The sequence below is a fragment of the Pyxicephalus adspersus genome, chromosome 5 (genome assembly GCF_032062135.1).
Source record: "Pyxicephalus adspersus chromosome 5, UCB_Pads_2.0, whole genome shotgun sequence".
Taxonomy (NCBI): domain Eukaryota; kingdom Metazoa; phylum Chordata; class Amphibia; order Anura; family Pyxicephalidae; genus Pyxicephalus; species Pyxicephalus adspersus.
The window spans coordinates 141,800,122-141,823,977 of NC_092862.1; the positions used below are offsets into that span (position 1 = coordinate 141,800,122).

At 39.0% G+C, this 23,856-nt stretch overlaps 1 protein-coding gene across 1 annotated transcript in view; it reads right to left on the reverse strand.

Annotated features, from left to right (window-relative positions):
- The window catches only part of AGMO (alkylglycerol monooxygenase), a 112,093-nt gene extending 90,076 nt beyond the window's left edge, over positions 1–22,017 (reverse strand). The window contains exons 1-3 of the mRNA XM_072412955.1: positions 21,737–22,017; positions 18,830–18,957; positions 10,143–10,294 (exon numbers count right to left, since the gene is read on the reverse strand). Of these exons, the coding sequence (XP_072269056.1) occupies positions 10,143–10,294; positions 18,830–18,957; positions 21,737–21,862 (406 nt within the window). The 5' untranslated portion in view covers positions 21,863–22,017. The remainder of the gene's footprint in view (positions 1–10,142; positions 10,295–18,829; positions 18,958–21,736) is intronic.
- Between the last annotated feature and the right edge of the window lie 1,839 nt (positions 22,018–23,856).

Sequence of the window (23,856 nt, forward strand, 5' to 3'; positions counted from 1 at the left end):
TCTATCTATCTATCTATCTATCTATCTATTATCTATCTATCTATCTATCTATCTATCTATTTATTATTATTATTATTATTAATATTATTAAACAGGATTTATATAGCGCCAACATATTATGCAGCGCTGTACATTAAGTAAGGTTTGCAAATGACAGATGAATACAGACAGTGATACAGGAGGGAAGGACTCTGCCCCGAAGAGCTTACAATCTAGTATCTATCTATCCATCCATATGCCCGGACAGTAGCAGTAACCTATGATTTATATATAACACATTTATAAGTAATTCAGGTTGAATCTTCCCGCATGGTCACATCAGTGAAATATTAATGGAGCATCCCCAGCCCCCTCCGCCCTCCCCACAGCCACCCCGGGGATGAGAAATGTACTTTTCCTGTCTGTCTTTCCCATTGCCTCTCTGGGGTGATTCAGCGGCTTTTTCTGGTGGGTGTCCAGGGATTGCAAACATCCGCAGACTGACAGGAACTTGGTCATCTGCCTCCAGCTGCAAACAAATCTTCAATATTGCGCTGCTACAACCTGAGAACAAGATTTCATACAAGTAATAAATGGCAGAAAGTCTGCAGGCTGCCAGGAGACGCCGATCGCTTTGTGAGAGCAAAAAGACTTCAATATTACAAATTATTCAAAGGAAAACAATGTTAGGTTTTCTATAATACATATTCGGAGATGTGTGAATCCATCTTTCACATGACGGAGATGTAAACCGCGTGTGCAGCAACGGATGAATCTCATAAAGCGTAGCCAGCGCATGATAGAATATTTCATGTTACATACAGGTGTGCAGATGTTTTTATTTACCTCCCATAGAGATCACATACTGCCCTGACAATCCAATATCTGCATTCCTACATAGAAAAACAGCACCATATTTATTCAGGCCTCACCCAGGGTCATCATCCTTTTCGTGGCCTGAGATTACAACTCTCATTTTCTATCATAACTGACAAATTTGTGACAAAGTTCAGACTCTTATGATGATTTTCACCTTGTGACTTGTTACAATCTGATGAGACAAGACTGAGGAAATGCTTCCTCCTGCCTGCAGCAGACTGTTGACTTCATCTCCACCTAGGCAAAGTCAATAAACAGATCTCAAGGATGACTTTTAATAGTGCTGACATATTACACAGCGCTGTACAAAGTCCACAGCCATGTCACTAGCTGTCCCTTACAAATCTAACATCCCTGCCATAGTTATATGTCATTACCACAGTCTAAGGTCAGTCTTAGGGGAAGCCAAATAACATAACTGCAGGTTTTTGAGATGTGGAATGAAACCAGAGTACCCGGAAACCCACACAAACACGGGGAGAACCTGCAAACTCCATGCAGATAGAGTCCTGGCCAAGATTTGAACCTGGGACCTGAGTGCTAACCACTGAGCCACCGTGGTTTTAATGACAAAAAATAGATAATATGATTTTGTTGCATTGGTCTTCACTGTGAAATGTCAGAAATTTCTTATCGCAAGCTTTCATTATAATACTCTTCCTTGAGAACACAACCAAATGGCTAAGATGGCTTGGTGCTGCCATCTTGGATGTGATATCAGCACCATCAGTAAACTCCTTCAATGGGCCTGATTTATTAAAGCTCTCCAAGACTGAAGAAGAAAGACTATCATAAAAGAACCTGGGTGATCCAGCAAACTTGGAATGGATCTGGTGCAAAATTGAAAATATTTACTAACAAAGAGAAAGCAATCCATTCCATGCTTGCTAGATTACCCAGGTTCACTGATGGTGTATTTTCTCCAGCCTTGGAGAGCTTTAATAAATCAGGCCCAATCATAGACGAACCTGAGTGATCCAACTAACCTGGAATGGATCTGGTCCAGGATTGAAAACATTGGTCAATCAATAGCAACTCATTTTTAAGAATTCCATTCCAGGTTTGTGGAGAGACATGTGGCTGTGCCAATAAATCAGCTCCTCTATAATGATAACTTCTAGTGCCCCGAGGATCGCACACTCTTCTCAATGAATGCAGCCACAGCCACAGCTGCAATCATTGAGAAGATGGCCAGCAAAGGAGAACCTCCTGACATTGTAATATAAGTATCCCTTACAAATGACACAATTGTTACAGATAGAAATGTATCATTTGTAAGGGATACTTATATTACAATGTCAGGAGGTTCTCCTTTGCAGGCCATCTTCTCAATGATTGCAGCTGTGGCCGTGGCTGCATTCATTGAGAAGAGTGTGCAATCCTCGGGGCACTGGATGTTAATTAACCTCTAATGCTCGGGGATCACAGAGGATGCAGCCCTGGAAATCCTCCTGTTCGGCGAGAGCTTGACCTCTCAGCGAGAAAGACCCGATTCGCCGTGGGATCGAACCTAATATTCTCGCTTGCTTATCCCTAATAAAGGCAAATTACAAGTAATTAAAATAAGAAATGATCATGAAAAAAAAAAAATTAAAATTAATTTTCCTGTGTTTTCACATTCTTTTATATGTTGGTAACAGGTTCTCTTTATTATCACTGTCCTGATTTTGAATCCCTCTGTGCTGACTCCAAAGAACTCCTAATTGGATATTATTTGTCTATGAAATATACAGTTAAATGCATTTTCATATATCTGTTCCAAAAGAAAAAGAAAATAGCTGAAAGCTTCCTCTGCTCTTTGCCTTTGCTGCACTTTTATCAGTTGCATTGTTCTCAGTATTTTCCAAGGACCCCAAAACTCCCTCTATGTTATGGAGAATAGGAGGGGGGTATACATTATATAAAGCCCAAATCAAGAGGTGACAACACTGCTGTCTGGAATTATGAGCGTTGTCACCCTATGACAGGAAGAGTGGTGCTGGTGAACAAATTATTAATAATAATAATAATAATAATAATGATAATAATAATAATAATAAATAATATCAGCATAGAATACCAAGGTGACAGGGCCTCTTCACCCTTCTACCTCCGATGTGGCTTTCGCTCTCTCCACCTGCAGCCCCCCACCAAAAAAATAAAATCACGCCATTTCACCCAGCTATTCACCTAATGTCCTTTTAAACGTGTAATTTATTTGGAAAAGAGAAAAGCAGATGCACTAAATTTCCCCGTCCTGCCGGCTATTCACAGTCTTTATTTTTACACCCACTATTCCCCCTATAGACCTGAACTCCATTTCACATTTATAACAATTTAGCCTCCGGAAGAGGGATTACTATGGCAGGGAGATGAGAAGACTACACTGGCAATCGTTCTCCAACACTTCCATTTTCCACTTGCTGATGCCAAAATGTAACAAAGAACCTCGGCTGTGTCCCCTGCACCGGATCTGTCCCTTCTTATCATCCAATTTCTTTTATTGGAAATCATTTACTAATGTTGGTGTTTTTTTTGGTTTTCTTTTTTTTATTTTATTTTATTTTTTTTTTTTTTGTAGCATCAGTAGTTCTCATTGGCTTTGGCTTCCATTTCACTTTAGAATCAAATTCAAGCTCCTGTGCTTTACGTTCAAAATCCCTCCACATTTCTTGTCCCACTTACCTTTCTGACCTAAATACTCCCCTAGCCGCTCTCTTCTCCCCTCCAATGACCTACTAATGACTTCCTCACTCATAACCTCATCACACGCACGGCTCCAAGACTTTTCTACAGCTGCCGCCACTCTCTAGATTGGTTTTCATCATTCTATTTGATTGCTTCTACTTTTGGCTCATTTAAAAGAGCCGTTAAAACCCATCTTTTCAATCTTGCCTACCTGTCTTCTTCTGTCTCCTAAACCCTCACTACTCACCCATCATTCCATATCCCCCTCCTATTGTGTGATACTTCCCCCACCTCCTAGATTGTAAGCTCTTGGGGGCAGGGTCCCCTCCTCCTCCTATGTCACCGTCTGTATCTGTGTGTCATTTGCCACCTCTATTTAATGTACAGCGCTGCGTAATATGTTGGCGTCATATAAATATTGTTTGATAATAAGAATTATAGAATAAAATACAAAATCATGATGAGTTCACTATGGTGAAAAATCCACTCATGCCACTTCCCTTTTTAGATATTACAAAAACGAGAACAAAGTATCTGGGACGTTTCAGGTATGATTCCAAACAAGGAAAACAATCTAGATTTACCAAAAAAATTTAAAAATCATTGATTTGTTACAATTAAAATCCATAAAATAATATCAGTTTTATATTTCACAATACATGTTAGTCTCCAAAGAGTTTCTCTCTATATATATATGATATTTTATATGCTTATATATATATATATATATATATATGTATTTATAAATAAATATTTATATATATATATATATATATATATATGTTATACTTTATATATATATTGATATTACAGTTCTACACATTTCACAGAACAAGGTCCGCTTCTTCAGGAACACAGAGACAAAACTAAGCGTCCCTAACCTGCATATGTATGTCAATGGAGCTGTTCTCATACAGTATGGTATGGAAGACTTTTTGGCCTCAGCAGGGTCTCTTTAATAGTTATACCAAAGACTTTAAAATTTATATGTATCAGCTATATCTAAACACAGGTATTATGTTATTTAATGTCTTTCTTGTAGAGTCTAAATCTTAGCAATGATTGACTTGTTTGATTTCTTGCCTTGCTGCTAATCTTCCACTTGGTCTCCACTATCCTTCCATCAGCTACAACATCAGTTAAAGCCGGACACCGGGGGCCTCAGAGCTGGGATCGAGCTATCCAGTGCGGCTCCCTGCAGCTGACACCTTACCAGCCAACGCTGGTACATAAAGAATCACCATCTGCACATCCCTGTGCTTCCTCCACTGCGGGACAAAGGGGAATTACAGGATGGTGCGGGACCAGATTGAGGACTTCGCCAGTGCAATCAAGGGATCTGCAGAATTAAAGGTAAGTGATTTTTTTTTCAATCTATTTCCTTTTAATGTTTTTATAAAAATTCAGGTAAGATTCCATGACACATGGCAGCAATGAGCAACACCGTTACCATTCACTGCCACCCCCATTTATTCCTTATGAAGCCACTGCAGGGAGATGCTACCATTTAGTGTCTCCTAGGATTCAAACAGTAAATGCACCTCAGCTTCATCCTAGTGTAAGCATAGCCTAACATTTAATGCAATCAGGAGAAAAAGAACACTTACCTAAAAATGAAGACATATATTCTATTAAATTAAAATTTCCCAAACAGGGTTCCTCCAGGGGGCGCTAGGGGTTCCTAGAGCAATGAGCAGCTTGCACCTCTCAGGTCAGTATAAGTGACACCAATGATCTTTTTGGCTATCTGTAAGGGTGACATTCTTCCCAATGGTCTGCAATGTAAGAGGAATTCTTCCCACTGACCACCACACTAATGTACTGTGAGCTGTGGATATAATAATTATAGAAGGGGTTCCCTGAAGAACTGAAAGTAATTTCAAGAACTTTCAAGCCAAAAAGACCATTGGTGTCACTTAAACTGAACTGAGAGGTACAAACTGCTCATTGCTCAAGGAAATCCCCAGCAACCTCTGGAGGAACCCTGGTTGAAAACTGAGGTTGTAAGGGGTTCTATGGGCTGTGGCTCATTGTCCTCCCATATGATGGTGACCTCACGCTAACTCTCTTTTTAGGTATCTGTAAGAAGAGGAATTCTCTCCACTGACCATGGACCCCTAAGGTACTAGCAGGGGATCTTCAGGACCTGAAATATATTTCAAGGGTACAAGGGTTGGGAATGACTGGTCCAGATAGTAAATGGTGACCTGGCTGATGCCAGAACTATGATGGTTCTGCTTTTCTCGAGACAAAAAGCCGATGAGGGCATGGCCAGTGAGCCCTATTATCTATAATAAATATACAATGACACATTACTAAGTACAATGCACTTAGAACGTATCTGAAGCTGGGGCCCCTTTAGTAGTTTTGCATCGGGGCCCCACCACACATGAATGGCAGATCATAACAATACATGTATTTGTAAATCACTTTTATAAAATATATTTTTTTGGATTTGTAAACCTTGAAGGAATCAGATATTGTGGGTGATGGAAGTTTTACAAATGTATTGCTTCTCTTTATAGAATGACAATAAGTATTTGTTCAGAGAAATAAAACACAGAGCTTTAGCACAAAGCCCCGGGGCCCTTTCATGAAATTTGAGCAACCTGCACAGTAACAGGGAGCCACAACCATTACGTGTGCTGGTAGCTTCTTGGAGCCCGGCCTCGGCTTTTCATATGAAAACACGCAGCAACATGCCAAGAGAAAGAGTCACGTGTGAAGGTGGTAAGACGTGAGCGGGGCGCAGGCACACGGGATGCCCTTTTTGATTTAACTTAAAGGCACGGCGGCTTCTAATATCCTTGCTTCTTGCTTATTACTTACAGCATACCTAAACTCAAAGTTTTTACTTTACATAAAAGTGTAGATAACCCTTTTATATAAAGTAAAAATATTCTTCTTTCATTTTTATTTTAACTGCAACACAACAAAAAAAAATTGAAGCACCTTTCCTTTCAGAGTTTACCCCCCTAGCGTTCTAATTCTGTCCGTATTTTCATGCAAAAAGCGTTTTTTTGCATGGAAATTTATTTTACAATGTAGGCATATAATTCATAGGCATAACTCACCGAAATATGTCCAATATTTAATAAATTTAATAATAAACTTTAAATAAAAAACACAAAAATCTGTAAAAAAAAAAATAGTGAAACATGTAATATAACTGTACAGTAGCATGTATTATATATATATATATATATATGTATATATATATTTATATATATATATATATATATATATTTATAAATAATATAAAGATTTCTTTGTATTGGACAAAATTATTTGAATTTCCCACCGCGCCTCCCGCACGAATCGACGCATGCATCGACATCACCCGGAGAACATCTCTGCACAAGCCGGGAGAAGATCAACGAAGGAAGACAACGCCGTGAACCTGCAGGGACGAGAAAGGCGGCGTGGGACGCAAAAGGAACAAGGTAAGTGAGTTTTTTATTGTTTTTTAGTGACCCCGAGTGTGAATCTGGATTACTGCTTGGAGGGTTAATGGCTGTGGCAATCAAGACAGAACTGGAGTGTAGAGCCTCGCGGGATACCTACAGCATGCATGCCGGGAGGCTCCTATGCATGTGCATGCTCCTGTGCATGCTCACAAGGGGCATTTTCCTACATTGAGAGAGAAGAGATGTTGATCTTATTCATGCGCAGTGAGATCAGCTGTCCTTTTTACCCCTTTACAGCAGCATACGTCACCCAATCTGAGATTGGATGTGAGACTGGGTGATGTAGCCAGAAGAAGGAAGAAGACTGAAGATGGCTGCAGGCGCCCCCGGTGCTTCATCCAGGGCGGGGCAAAGGGGAAATACAGGATGGTGCGGGACCAGATTGAGGACTTCGCCAGTGCAATCGAGGGATCTGCAGAATTAAAGGTAAGTGATTTTTTTTTTCAATCTATTTCCTTTTAATGTTTTTATAAAAATTCAGGTAAGATCCCAGCTTCTTCGTTTCTCAGTCCTTCAGGTCAGCATCTCACCCTAACAGAGACCTAAACAACCCACCAAATTATAAACTTTAAATTTGTTTTCAATATTATTACATCTGCAGCTTTTATTAGACATAACACATGGTCTTTGTTAAGAAACATTCTTTTATAGGGTGACAACGTTCTATCCCTGTCTCCCAACTGCTATGATGTGTTGTCACACGAGTTTCTTTGCCCAGGTATGGTCGGCTGTTATCATCGTATGAAAACCCACCATGAGGAATGTTCTGCAGCCATTCCTGAAGTGCAATAGGCAGCAGCAGATCAGCACTGATATGGGTTCCTCCAATGTTAAAAAAGTCAAGAATTCTTTAGAAAATCTCATGCAATGGAAATAAACTCTTAGAAGGAACCTTTAGATCATAGCAATGAAGGCCTCCTTTATGGGGCTGCAGTCCTGTGTCATAGCGAGGTGAGGCCATGTGATGACACGGACATATGGTGCAATCATTAACTGGGATGGAAAATTAAAAAAAAAAGGATTGTATTGACAAGACTGAAGAAGAAATGTGAGCACACACTGCATGTCAAAGGATGTGAGGGAACACGATCTGCTAGGAGACAACAATGTGGTAATTAGTAAGTAATGTTTGGATTGGAGGTTACATCCAGGCGAGAATCAGCGGGGAGGACACAAATCCCCTACAGGGCCGAGGTCGGGGGTCACCCAGCTTGTTTATTATAGGGCTAACGCATTTCCAGCAGATCACTGTAACTGCAGCATAAAGGACATCTCTACACAGAATACAAACTTACATTATATACAATTATGAATATTTCATTATTTGATCATTTTTAACTTTTAGTCTTTGCACTTCCAGATGTAATAAAATATATTTATTATTATAGGAGTCAATGATATGAAAGTGGACTCTAAAAGTGCTACATAAATGTATAATATTCTTAATACCCAGTGCCGAATTTCCCACACAACTATCTGGACCTAGAGTGACATGACTTTTGGAGGAGGGAGGGCGACATTACATCTTCTACAGTAACAAGAAGCACAAAATAAAATTGATTATAAATACAGTGCAAGGATGTGTGCAAGGTGTTTTTTGCATTGAAGGTATCACTCCCATCTTTATTCCATCACCCCGTTCTCCATTGTCTTTTTTTCTCCCCTCTCCCTCCCTTCTTTTCTCTCTTCTGCCATCTTTCTCTCTGTTCCCGCTCCCTCTTACTATCCTATCCTATTCTCCTCTATATTTTTTGTTCCCTTTCTCCCCTCTCTCCCCTCCTCTCTATTTCCCAATCTCTACTTTCCTTCTCCCTCTCCCTTCCATACTCATCCTTTACGTCTCTTTTTCCCATCCCTCCTGCTCTCTTCCCCCTCTCCATCTCTCTTCCTATCCTTCTTTTTCTCTCTTGCACTTTACATTTCCCTCTTCTTTCTCTTTTGATTTCTCTCTCCTTCACTTGCTTTTGCATCTCTCATTTTGTTCAATCTCTCTCTCCCTTCTCCCTCAGCTGTCTCTCCCTCTTCAATTGTTCTTAATGCTCTCTCTACCCTCTCTCCTATTTCTTTTCCCTGTCTTTTCCTCTCTCCCTCCCTCTTCCCTATATGCCCTTTCCTTCCTTGCCTCTCCTTATCATTCTCCCTCTTCCCCCTCTCTATTCCCTTCTCTCTCCCTTCTCCCTCTTTCCCCTCCCCCTCCTTCTTTTTTGTCATTTACCTCCTCCTCTCTCTCCCTGTCACTCTTCCTTCTCCTTCTTTTCCCCCTCCATCTCTCTCTCCCTTCTCCCTCTTTTCTCCTTATCTTTCTTCCTCCCCCTATTTCCCCATCCCCATTCTTCTCTATTTGCCCTTTATCTCTTTGTCTCTCTCCCTTCTCCCCTTTTCTCTCTCCATCTTTCTCTACTCCTTCTATATTTCTCTTTTGTTTATTGAACAGCATCCATGGTGTGTTATCAGTGTAATAGGCTGTTATTGGCTAAATGATGTAGGGTGGGTTCAGCACAAGCCAGCAGGCCTAGGGGAGCAAAAAGTAAACAATAATACCTATAAACTAAAATAATAAAATAAAACGAATATTCTGTCCCTTATAAATTACCAACCCAAAAACCTGCAATGTATGCCTATTTTCATTTAGGGATCATTCACATTCATCTTGTGTTAATCCATTTACATTGCATGTAATTACTGTGTGCCATTGTTCATTTTTAATGAGCTTTCACCATCACAAAATCTCTATTTTTTATTTTTTTTCAGCCAATGCTAATAAATAATACTTTTACAGGTAATTGTGTTTGTTTTGCTTACATATGATTGTTGAGGTGCCATTAACAATGATGGGCAATGGACATATACCATGGGCTGTATGTATAAAGTAGGGAGTTTGACCTGGTGGAGAATCTATGTGTTTCAATAGCAGTGATAGATTCTCCACCATAGAATGTTTCAGGAAATGTGAGATTCAGTGATTTATTAATAGATCCCCATGTGTACCATCCTTTTATAGGAGTCCCATTGGTCCTTTTACAGTTATGGAAATGCAGATACAGAATAATTTTTGCAGAACTTTCTCCCCAAGACAAAGCACATATAAAAACACAGAAATTTCAATTCAGTTACATGAGAAAAGCAAGGTACGTTCTCTAAAATCTCTACCGTGTGTCATCCGATGGAACCAATAATAACCAAAGTCTACGCCCAGGAACGTCAACCACCACGTCCAAGGAGAGTCCCATGGAAGCTCAATCATTCTGAAGTTGTTCCACATGTAGATGTAAGTGGTCACCTCCACGCCTCTGAATGCAACACTGCGGAAAAGACAAAAAGTCACTATTAGTGAATTCACCATTTTTTTCAATCAATTTATCATTGAGCCCCACTACACCCCTACCTATGTTTCACTTAAAGGGAAAGAAACTTCCCCAGAGTGATGTTATGATACCAGAACCCACCCACTCCCCCATCGCAGGTCTGAGACTGGGTGGGTTGTGTTCAGAGAGACAACCTGCCCACCGCCCTGAGACATCAATTCCAAAGGGAGATATGGTTCGCGGCTCTGACCAAAGAATTCTTTGCAAAATAGGAGTAGGCACGCATGCCCACTCCTGAAAAAAATGAGTGCCTGCCCCACTACTTCCCTGGGATTGAGTAATTTCACAGAACAATGTACATCATGTGTATGCGTGTAGTGCAGTCAGTAAATGAAGATTCCAAATTGTTTGCTGTATATCTGCACCTTTACTACCTAATAAATTTGGAAATCGGCAAGTCTTTATTGCAGAAAGACGCAGGTGATTTCCCTTTTCCAATTGGTATTCCTACCTACCTGATTGAGACCCATTTGTCAAAATTTGCATGCACAGCTTAGGGTCTCCTGCCATGTATACAAATCAATCTCAGCTTCAAGACTGAATAAATTGCAATGCACAGGAGTTACATCATCCTGGCCTGGACAATTAAGATGGATGAAGACTGGGATGCGATTGCATGCAAACCGGAGTTCATCTATTCCTGAATATGCTGGGATACTCAGCATTGTATGCAGCTCAGTGTACATTGAAGAAAGTATTATGAACAGGTAGGTATGTTTATTTTATTACATCACCTATCCTTCCTGCAATAATATTCTACCTGCTCAGAATTTTATCTTATTTAGGTTTCACTTTAGGTCTTGTTGGCGCTATCTGCAATTGCTACTCATTACCACTAGGGGAGCTAGAGTTAGGTAAGTGCTTCCAACCTAGAATTGATGCGAGCAGTTGGCTGCACCTCCTGGCCTCAGCATGGGAAAATTCAGATTTATTTTATTATTAGTATTAATATTATTTTATTGCAGGTAACACCTAATTTTTAACATCTATTTTAATCACCATTTTTTTTTTTTTGGCAGTTGCCATATCCTGGGGCAGTTGCCCTTCAGATAGTCTACATCTCCAGCAAACACTGGAAATTCCCCAATGTTTCCATCTCTCTTTTTATATTGTTTCATCAGTTTTGAGTTCCATTTTTTATCCTTTTAAATCATTTTTCAGGGACAAAGTGTAACTTTTCCTCGGTTGGAAAACTGCGATTTCTGTAACTTTTTCAGCCTGAATGAAAATCCAACAAACCATTTAAAAAAAAACTAATGCAAGAGAAAAGTACAAAGCTTCTTGTTACCAGATGAGAATCTGGCTGCACATAGGAAGGAGGGGGGTCACCGGTATGGTTTTAATCGCAGAGTATTTTCCTCTTTGGGATAATAGGCGACCATTTGGAACACAGAGTGTTGGTAAGCGGAATGTCCTATTTCCTGCACAGGTGCCGGGCCCTAAACAGACCCTCAATTTACGGCTGTGTCAGAGATCAGAACAGTGCTGACGTGAATCGATGCAAAACATGCCGGGCTGCAGGAGCATGGATCGACTATTGAAGCCGAAGAATAATCTGCTTGTAGTTTACCTTCCCTGTTCCTTCTTTTCCGCTCTCATCGACATTATAGTGAAATCTTAGAGTGTTTCTATGGGGTCTGCATATAAATGCTCTTACTCCAGATTCACTCAAATATTCACCAAAATTCCCACCTGTTTTATATCAAATTTAACTGGAAAATTATGAGTGAAAGTTAATTTTCCACTGGAATCCAATGTGAGAATTGTGCACATTTTGGATAAAAGTTGGGTGAATTTTGGGTGAAAACATTTATAAGTAGACCTGAATTACTCCAAAGCAAAAAAAGAAAAAAATTTTCTTTTTCAAACAAACGTTGTTGGAGTGCAGCTTTAAACCAAGCATGACAAACTCAGCCGAGGACACTGAGTTTGAATGAATGAAAACCAGAAGGTGAACATTGGTGTCTGTGTCTTTGGGGTTGGGTGGGATTGTACAGGGACTGCAGGAGGCTAAGACCAGGTCAAATGCAGCTCCCTAAACTGCTTGTGTTTGAAAACAATAGAATCAATAATGTAATTATGATTTCAGAGCTGGATTTGTGCCTTTTATATCTGTCTAGAGTTCTGTTTTAACTATGGTTAGCCTCTGCAGAGCGGGCACAGGGGAGCTTAGATGGCTGAGTATAGGGAACATGAATGGATGGGTATAGGAAGTGTGGATGGGCTAGTACAGGAAACTTTGATAAGTGAGTAAAGTAAGCATGGGCGGGTTTGGGGGTTTGCATAGTTCAGTATAGGAAGTGTGAATGGGTGAATATGGAGCATGAAACGGTAAGTATAGGGAGCATATATGGGCAAGTATAGGGAATTTGAATCAGTAAGTACAGGGAATGTGGATGGGGGAGTATAGGAAGTGTAGAAGGGTTAGTATAGGAAATGTACATGGGTGAGTGTAGGGAGTGTGGAGGGGGAAGTATAGGAAATATAGATGGGTGTTTATAGGCAGTGTGGATGGGTGGGTAAAAGGAGCATGGAAGGGTGAGTATAGGAAATGTAGATGGGTGCGTTCAGGGAGTATGGACAGGTATAGAGTATAGGCAGTTTAGATGGGTGAGTATAGGGAGTAGGGATAGGTAAGTATAGGCAATATAGACAGGTGAGTATAGGGAGCATGGATGGGTGAGTATAAAGAATGTGGATGGGTGGGTAAAAGGAGCATGGAAGGGTGAGTATAGGAAATGTAGATGGGTGAGTTCAGGGAGTATGGACAGGTGAATATAGGCAGTTTGGAAGGGTGAGTAAAGGGAGCATGGACAGGTGAGAAAAGGGAATGTGGGCAGGTTAGTATTGTGAATCTGGATGGGTGAGTATAGGAAATGTAGATGGGTATAGGCAGGGTGGATGGAAGAATATAGGGAGCGTGGATGGTTGAGTATTGGAAATTTAGGGAGGTGAGTATAGGGAGTGTGGATGGAAGAGTATAGGAAATGTGGGGAGGTGAGTATTAGGAGTGTGAATGGCTAAGTATAGGGAGTCTGGACAGGTGAGTACAGGAAGCATGGATTGGCAAGTTTAGGCAGTGTGGATGGGTGTGTATAGGGAGTATGAAAGGGAGAATATAGGCAGCGTGGACAGGTGAGTACGGGGAGAACGAACAGCTGAATATAGATGGGTGAATATAGGGAGTGTGGATGGGTAGCTGGAAGGTGGAGGGCAGCTGATGTCACTTTGGCCATCAGGAATAATTACCTTATTATTAGAATACTTCACTAATTATTATTATTATGAATCTCAAAAACTATTTTGTGTATGGGGGAGATTTTAAAGGGTTGTGGTCACATAAAACCTGCCGGAGAAAAGACGTGAATGCTGCTAAATAAATCCCCCTCCCAGCTGCTAATGACAGAGAGAAGTTTTAGCCAATAAATAGTTTCAGCCATTCTTGTCTCCGTCCTAAAATCGCCTTGAAACCCGAGCACTGGATACAAGCAGACTTTTTCTCACACCTTTTAATGGAACAAAAATAAATTCTACGCCTTTTTTATTCTTTATCTCTTTTCCACTCCTCCGTTCCGCCGCATGTTTCGCCTAACGAGAATGGAAAGGGAGCTGAATATACGGCCTGGCGTTGGGGCTAATTGGCGTCCCCGAAAGGGGCGAGCTCACAATTTGTCCAGGGCTGTTACACGCAGCCTTCAAAATACCCCGGCTTCCTAGGAGTCATGCAATATGACAAAATATAGTACCTGTGGGGTGTCTATCTGCTGCAATATTATTCTCGCAGCTAATCAACTGGGGAAAAAATACGCTCATTGTTTCTACGCATTGAGTGGGGTACTTGCAGCAAACGCACACTGTTCCATTTGGAATAATGAAGTGATATTGTATTTTAATGGTTTCAGCAGTCCAGTGTATGAGCACATAGTTAATAGAGGACCTAAAACCACTGCCAAACCAACCGCTTGAGTGAAATATCACCGCGGATCTCGCAAATGCTTTTGTGTGGCTCCGTTTGATGATATTTTGCCGCAGGGAGAAATGTTTTTGTCTGCAAGCCTTGGAGGCCCAAAAGTGAAGTCATTTTTCACAGAAAAAAACTATTCTTCCTGTTAACTTTTTGGAGGCCTTTTTGTATGGTGATTCAGAAGTTATGGAGTCTGGTAATTTTTTTTTTTAAGGCGAGCTGGGGAAACAAATTTAAGACTGTGAAAAAATGTTTATAATTTTCTGTTTATTTTATTCACACAATTTTTTACCTATCTATCCATGGGCAGCAACTCTTGCAAACTCTTCCTTATTCTGCTAATTATATTAGTTTTATGTATTATGAGGCAATATATGGCCATCTCAAAGGGATAAATAGGATTTTGATGCAAAAGAAGACTTAGGAAGCAGCTGTGCAGCTTCAGAATGATTAAGGAAATTGCCCATGTCTACTGAGGTATGTACCTGCTTGCAGTAAGTGTTGCTGGGACAATTATTAGTAATTGTTTGCAGCAATAGAAGAAATGTATGAGCAAAGTTTGTTCTATGGAGAGGGGAGGATGAGCTGGAGGTCTCCCGCTGCATCCTTCTAAATAGGAAATAACAGTAATCATTGGCTGCCCAAAGAATCAGCAGGACCATCACTGAGCAGCATTGGGCGACACCAATACAGATGCTTGATTGTTTAAAAGAGGATTCTGAATAAAGAATTAACATCTGTATGTAGCTGTAGTGGCTCATGTTGATTATGCATACTACAGGGGATTTAACAGATAGTAGGATCTGTCGCACCTATGAACAAGTAAATGCAATTATCCATTACTTTTTCATTAAAAAATTAAGTGAAATAGTCACTTGCCAAAGGACATTGAAATTATGATTCTTGTCCAAAAAAACAAAAAGACTTTCCAGTACTCACTTCTTTAGTTTGATGCCACATTCCAAATTTTGTACAACGTAAATGTAACAAAAACATAGGATTTTAAAAGTAACCAAACACAAATTCAAACTTAAACTAAAATGCCAGCAAACTTTAATATTCTTATTAAAAAAAAAGCATGAACACAAAGATTACAATCATTCATTAGATGAATCAATGAAGTTCACCTCAATCTAGATTACCAGTGGCCCCTACTTTCCCTTCATGGACTGCATGGAGTGCATAATAATAATAATAATAATAATGGGTGGCTCCTCCACAGCTTTCCTGCATGTTCAGCACTGTGGCAAAGTGAAGGACTCTCGCAAAGTTAGTTTATTTGTTTCTACCTAAAAAAATGACCTTAGACTACATTAATAACATATGACTATGGTAGGAACATTAGATTGTGAGCTCCTTTGAGGGACAGTTAGTGACATGACTATGGAATTTCTACAGCGCTGTGTAATATGATGGTGCTATATAAATACTGTGTAATAATAATAATAATAATAATAATTGCTATTGGAGTTTCAGATATCAAATGAATACCTGAGGAAGCAGACATTGAGTCTGCGAAACGTGTCAAAAATGATTGGAGTTTGCTGGCATTTAGTATAAGCCTGAGATTTTGTTGAGTTATTTGATGCCTTTAATGTCCCATGTTTGGTATTTGCTACATTAGTGTTTATTGTGGTATAAATCATTACAAAGTTTTTTTATCAGTTGCATTTATCACATTTTATACAACACAAATGTAACAAATACCAAACACAGGACTGTAAAGCATTATGTAACCAAACACAATCTCAGGCTAAAACTAAAATGCCAGCAAACTTTAATATTCCTTTTTATAAAAAAAAAAAACAGAAACACAAAAATACAAACCATTCACATGAATCAGTTAGGTTTGTCTCAAACAGATGTCATCGATTCACCACTGGATTACCAATGGATTACCACTGATCACTACTTTCCCTTCCTGGAATCAGTACATATTGGGCGGCTCCTCCACAGCCTTCTCCCTCTTGCAGAGCTGAGCTCCCATTATCCAGATAAGTTATACTTTGAAAAAAAATTTTTAAACTGAAAGATATTTGAATATGGATTGCTTCTATTGTTTCTATTGCTATCAAAGTTTCAGATCTCAATTGGATTCCTGAGGAAGCAGACCTCAAGTCTGCGAAATGCGTCAAAAACAATTTGAGTTTACAAAAAACAATTGAAAAAATAATAAATTGAGACAAACTTCATTGATTCATCTAATGAATTATTTAAATCTTTGTCATTGTGGTTTCTAGAAAATAGGAATAATACAGTTTGCTGGCATTTAAGTATTTGTCTGAGATTTTTGTTTGGTTACTTGATGCCTTTAATCTCCAACGTTTGGTATGTGTTACATTGGTGGTAATTGTGGTATAAATCATTACAAAGGTATTTACAATTGAACTAAATCAATTGAATAAATCAATTTATCAGATTTTTAAATGTGGCACCAAAAAAGAGGGAAAATGTGAAAAAAATAAAAACAGTTTAAATATTAATGGCTAGGAAAATAGAAATAGGGGAAAATATTAGGGGGAGAAGGGATGGAGTTAATTAGTCCTGCGGTTCCACCTGATTGAATAAATCCCATCTCCTAATCTGAATGGTGTTTATATATACTTATGATTGTTACGTTATTACTTTTTTTTTTTTTTTTTTTAATTGAAGCAGCTTCCTTTTTGTTTTGTTTTTTTTTTGTTCTAGAAATTACACCTAAGTGGGAGGAGGAGTGTGCCTAATAGTTTAAAGTACAGAAAAAGAAAAGACTGGAAAGGATGAATGGGCTCGGGGGATTCGGTAAAGGAAAGCACAGGAAGGGAACACTGGTGACAGCCAGACAGAACTGAGGGGCGACACTGGGCACTGAGGGCATTGGGTGCAGATATGTGAAATTTATCGACAGCTACTGGATTTGTATTCACCCATTGCAAACTACGGGCTGATATTCACATCACTGAGGATTAAATGAATTTTCAAGGAGTGTGAAAAAAGAAACTGTTAAAGAACCTGCCCACGTTGCCCATGTGGGCCAATTTGACCATAGCCCTGGCCTAAACACAAACGTCATATACCCGATTAACCTACATAGCTCCTAACTCCTCTGCAAATGGAAAGATTATTCGACTTTTTTAACTATGAACGATTATTCACCCTGTGATGGTGCCTGGACCAGCAGCCAATCTACCAAAGAACCAAGAAGCAGCAAGGAACCACAGGTAGGGTGCGTATTAGTGGAGATAAGTAGAAGGTCCAACTCTAGGGTCTGTTTGATTGATTTGATTAAAGCTCTCCAAGACTAGAGAAGATAGATGAGAGAACTTGGGTAATCCAGCAAACCTGGAATACATCTGGTCTGGTATTGAAAAAACTTGCCAAATAGTTGCAAATGATTTTTAAAAAATAAATGTATCTATTTTGATCAATTTTCGGGCAACATTATTTTTTTGGCGATCAGTTATCCATCCAATGGATGCGTCCTGATCAAAAAATGTAATCACATATAATGCTGGAAACAATTGAATTGACCCTTTTGAATCACATGGATGCTACATTGATTACTTGTTGATCGGAATTATTGATTTGAATCAATTGTAATATCAATTAAATATATAACATTGGAAGAAAATCATGTGCCAAGCAATAGCCAATAGTGGTGCAAACTTTAGGTCTGATTTATTAAAGCTCCCCAAGACTGAGAATAGACATTAAAGGGGGTACCTGGGTGACCCAGCAAGCCTGGAATTTATTTCTTTAAAATAATTTGCTATTAGCTGGCAAAGGTTTTTAATCCTGGAGCAGATCCTTTCCAAGTTTGCTGGATCACTCAGGTTCTCCTATGATAATCTATCTTCTCCAGTCTTTGTGAGCTTTAATAAATCGGGCCTATTGTGTCTCTGGAACTGACAAAGGTGGGGGGGGGTACTTGGCATTCTAGGCATATGACCTTTGAGTTGACCTTTGATTTTGCCCCTTCTCCAACTCTGACAGCTCCACGCTTTTTTCAATTCTCGTATTTATTTTGGCAACTTAGTATCAACTTTAAATTCACCTAAAGGAAAAAACCCAACCGCTGACCTAACTAAGCATAAAATGTATATTTATTGGTGCCAAACTCATCGTGCACCAAGTCTTTACCGTGGTGCCGCCGAGATCTCGCAGAAAGCAGATTTTGGCACCGATCCGCCATGATTCACCAATACATACATCTCCATTCACAGAACCTCCAAAGCCTTTGTAAATCCCAAGTAGCCGCAGCGGGGTGGGTCCATAAAGCCGCAGTTAAATTATGAGGAACGTAATGTCAGTATTATTTGAAATTTCTATTACCGTCCTTACGATCCAAAATATTACAGATTATGTCATTCACATAATTGTAGAATCGTGCGCGGCCTAATTGTATCATTAAGCTGTTATATTAAGTCGACTGCGCTTGAATGAAGCGTCCTTGGCTCGGAGACACCCCGGGCTTTCCAGCGCAGCGACTAAAATAAGATTTTTCCGACCACAAAGCAATTTTGACTTACTCTGGCAGGCGAGATATAACTCCTGCAGAAAGGGACGTCAGTCCGTCATTAATTCGGAGGGGTCGACCTTTCCAAAAGGAGCTGATGAGCATCTCCAGTATAAGCATCACGATGAAATATGCTGTGGCCTGCAGGAAAATAAATGGAATGTGAGCACCATAAAATATGCGATTCCTCTGCCATAGAAGATGTGAACTTGTCTGGTTTGCTAAAGCAATGTGTAGCAGTAACGATTGCCATGTTATTTTTCTTTTATTACATATCGGGGCTGATGATGTTCTGCAGACTCTTTGCAGCCATTTGCTATCTACAGGGATGTCAGTGATGGCTGCATGGGGGTCAAATCAGTGATCCATGCCTGCATTTTGTATATCCCCATAGCATGTAGTCTCCAAAAAAATATATACTTTCATCAGTCAAGCTGGGCGATCCAGCAAATCTGGAATGGATTGCTATTTGTTAGCAATTTTTTTCAATCCTGGCCCAGAACCATTTCAGGTTTGCTGGATCACCCAGCTTCACCGGTGAAAGCATGTCCTCTCCAGCCTTGGAGAGCTTTAATAAATCAGGCCCAAAGTGTCAACGCAAGTGCACAGATAAGAGGTATACACGTTGTCACCCTATACCAGTAAAATATTTTAAAGCCCTGCAAGAATGGAGAAGATTATTATCATGGGAGAACCTGGGTGATCCAATTTCTATTGACTTAATTTTATCGGTGCACATTTCAGAGGCTGAATTTGCTTTGCATTGCATTTCTTCAGATGCAGCGGATCCTATTGAGGTGCATGTGAACTGATCCAGTAAACCTGGAATGGATTTCTTAAAAATAATTTGCTCCTATTTGGCAAATGTTTTTAATCCTGAACTAGATCCATTACAAGTTTGCTGGATCTCCCAGTGTTACCCAGTCTATCATCTCAAGTCTTGCAGAGCTTGAATAAATCCAACCATAAGTGTCTGAAGATAAACCGTCATGGGAAGATCATGAAGGATTATTTTCAAGAAAGCTGCAGATTCCTTAAAACATACAAAAAAGGACTTTTTAAATGACATTAAAATGATAAAGAATATGCAAGGCTTTAGTGATTGGGTTTACATGTCCTTATTTGTTAGATTGTAAGCTCTGTTGGCCTCTCCTCCTTCTGTGTCTATAATCCAGGTTTGTTATCTGCAGCCCCTACCTTTTGTACAGCGCTATGTAATATGTTGGTGCTTTATAAATAAAGGTTAATAGTAGTAATAATAATGTCATTCATGCTGGTCACCTTTAGGGTTCAGATCGATAGGCGTTCTTATCAAACACAAGCATTTCCATTTAAATTCTCTTTGATTCACTTTACCTGCAGTTCCCAGGCACCTTTGTAGGATTTTCACTAAAATGCCATGGCAATGCTGAACTGCCTTGTGAATGAATACATTGAAGCCAATAACGATTGGTTGACCTGTAGAGGGGGATTTGGCAATTGCTTTGGATGCTTTAGATAACTTGGGCAGAGGTGGATATTCTAGTGACAGGTGAGTCAAAAAGCACCTGTCCTTAAATAGATCTAAAAGGTGGAATTCTGCACAACCAGTCACTTTTTTTCCTGGCCAAGGCAGTATATGGGAGACCCAGGGCACTGTCCTGCAATGCTCCAGAGGTGAGCAGGCTATCCCCTACATACTTCCTGCTGCTCCTACATTATATCTGATGACAGCATAGAGCTGCAACTGACGGTGAGCTAAAAAGAAGCTTTGGGGTATCAGAAAGAGGAGGCTGCAAGGGCAAGGGGTAATTCCTATTTATTGTACAGCCCTGCATAATATGTTGGCGATATATAAATCCTGTTTATTAATAATAATAATAAAAATAATAATAATAAAAATATTATTAATAATAATGTACAGCGCTGCCTAATATGTTGGCGCTATATAAATACTGTTTATTATTATTATTAATAAAAAATAATAATAATAAAAATAATAAAACAAATAATAATAATGTATAGTGCTGCCTAATATGTTGGCGCTATATAAATCCTGTTTATTAATAATAATAATAATAATAAAAATAATAATAATAATAATGTATAGCGCTGCCTAATATGTTGGTGCTATATAAATCCTATTTATTAATAATAATAATAATAATAAAAATAATAATAATAATAATGTATAGTGCTGTCTAATATGTTGGTGTTATATAAATCCTGTTTATTAATAATAATAATAATAATAATACAAATAATAATAATGTATAGTGCTGCCTAATATGTTGAGGCTATATAAATCCTGTTTATTAATAATAATAATAATAATAATATTATTAATAATAAAAATAATAATATTAATAATGTATAGCGCTGCCTAATATGTTGGCGTTATATAAATACTGTTTAATAATAATATTAATAATAATAATAATAATAATAAAAAATGCTTTCCAATGATACCTTAGAGGAAAATCACTATACCCCTGCATTGCGGGGTACTCCCTAGTATCTGGGTAGTTTTGACAAGTTCAGCTATCAAGAACATATACAGATCTTGTCCCTTACCAGCCTATGACTGGACAGAGAAAGTAGAAGCAGCACACTGCTATACTAATCTCGCCGTCACTCTTCTCCATCCTCCTACCAGCATTGTAACACAGCTGGCTCCTTGCACAACTTTTCTCTTTGCCAGAAGAATCTGATATTGTATTCGGTCATTACATTGCTTGCAATAAAATATATAGGGACATTTGAATGCTTACTTTTAATATTTACAAAGTTATAATATCCACATGCTTCTCTGACGCATCATGTCACGTCATGTGTTACAATGACCATTGAATATAATAATGTAAATCCCAATTAGCCGCATATGATAACTGCGCCCAATTCCCTGCGGTGTGTCCCATTAGAACCATTTCAGGTATCTCACCTTGTCCACGTAATCTGGCACTTCATCTACAGTTTTAAAGGAGGTCTCATTGGGATACAAAACATAGAACATCATCCGGACTCCTTGGGAGAGGGTCAAGTTGGCCTGTCCTGTATACCCTCCCATGGCTGCTGGGGGTCACAGGGCACCAAAAATGCAATGCAGGCCCTGCAATGCCCCTGACTGCTGTGTGCAGAGTGTTTGCTGCAGATTGTAAATACCATACAAGCTCTGGGCGTCCTTGCTCACAGATCTTCCTGTAACATGCAGGCATGGAACAGATCATGTGATCAGCCTGGGAGGGAAAAGTTCACCGCAGATCACACAAAGTGAATACAAACACTGACAAGGGATCCAGATACTGACATTCACCCTGTGATCCCGATAAGATATTAGAGACATTTAGAGAGAACATTCACAATGTGTCACATTTGTACTTTATACTCTTGTGATAGCTGCAAGTTTTTATTTTCTGCTTCTTTATGTATTGGAGGTTACAATGTAATAACTTTCTTTTGTTTTTAAAGGGACCCAAACTCAAAATTTTTACTTTACATAAAAAGGTAGACAACGGTTTTAATCAAAGTAAAAATGTATTTATTTTTTTTAAGTATAACACCCTTTTAAAAAAAAAATGAAAATAAAAAAATTTGCAGCACCTCCCCTTTCTGTCCGGGGAAACCTACGTCACGCATGTGCAGAAGGAGCCCATTCATCAATGGGGTAAAAAAAATGGCTGATCTCACACATGCGCACTGATCGGCAATCTGTTTTCCTAATCTACGTCACCCGATCCCGCGCCTGCGAGGTGTAAGATCGGTGACGCAGAAAGAAGAACCTGGAAGAAGAGAGAAGAAGATATCGGCGACCGGCACTTCCACTGTGCAGGGTCAAAAACAGAAACTGGGACCATAGGGGACCCAAACAAAGAAACCTCCCAACAAATAGACGGATCTATAGGATTAAAGGTAAGTGTGATTTTTTTATTTTGGGTTTAATTAAAAAAGTCCATGGAGGAGGGGAGATCATATACACCATTTATAAAGCAGTGAATCTGACATTCATCAAACATTTTCTGCAATAGAAGCTTCCATATGCATGTGTTGAAAGTAATGGTGACCCCTTACTTCCTAGATTGTAAGCTCATTGGGGCAGGGTCCTCCTGTGTCATTGTCTGTATCTGTTATTTGCAACCCCTATTTAATGTACAGCATAATATGTTGGTACTATACAAATACTGATTATTATTATTATTATTATTATTATTAATAATAATAGTGACTGTTTCACCACAGGGGAATGTTAAGTGAAAGTCTTATTTAAGGTGGTAATGCATTGTTAGATGTTTGCACAATCAGATAAATGATCAATACCTTTTTCATATCAATCGCATATGTTTATCACAACTTTGATTGACTGGAACAGTGCCATTGTCATCACCACCCGGCACTCCCACTGGTCCTCCATCGACAACAGAATGGGCTGATTACTGATCAATAGTTAATTGATATTTCAGTTATATATTGATGAAGTGTATCCTAGTAATAGATTAGATCCAGATCCAATCAGTAGCGAATCAGACATCCAATCTATTCAAATTTCCTCTAATCTATATCCAACTTTACTGATTTATAAATGTGCACTTTTCACTACAATCCAATATAATATAAAGTTGTTTTCAATATTTTAAATCTGCAATGTAAATATTACCTGGTGATCCTTCTTTCAGGTTACTTTGGACAGGTCCTGTTATAGGGTGACAACGTTCCGCCCCCATCTCCCAACTGTGCTCCTGTGTTGTCACCCTATCACAAGGGCTCAACATGCAATAAACGAGTAGCCATACATGGAGCATTGTGAGCTCTGAGAAATGCCATTCAGCCATTGTTGCATGTGGAATGAAAGTGGCCACCAAGAAGCTGCAGAAAATCAGCGGCTCTAATATATATATATATTTTTTATGGCAATTATTATAATAATTATATAAATCCTTAGCAATTTAAACATTACTAATTCATTTTTATTTATCTGTTTTAGGCTGATTTTCTAGTATTAGATGGAGCTTGGAAGGTATTTTATTCCCTTATATTTATTAAAGCAATTTTATCTATTTTATTCCC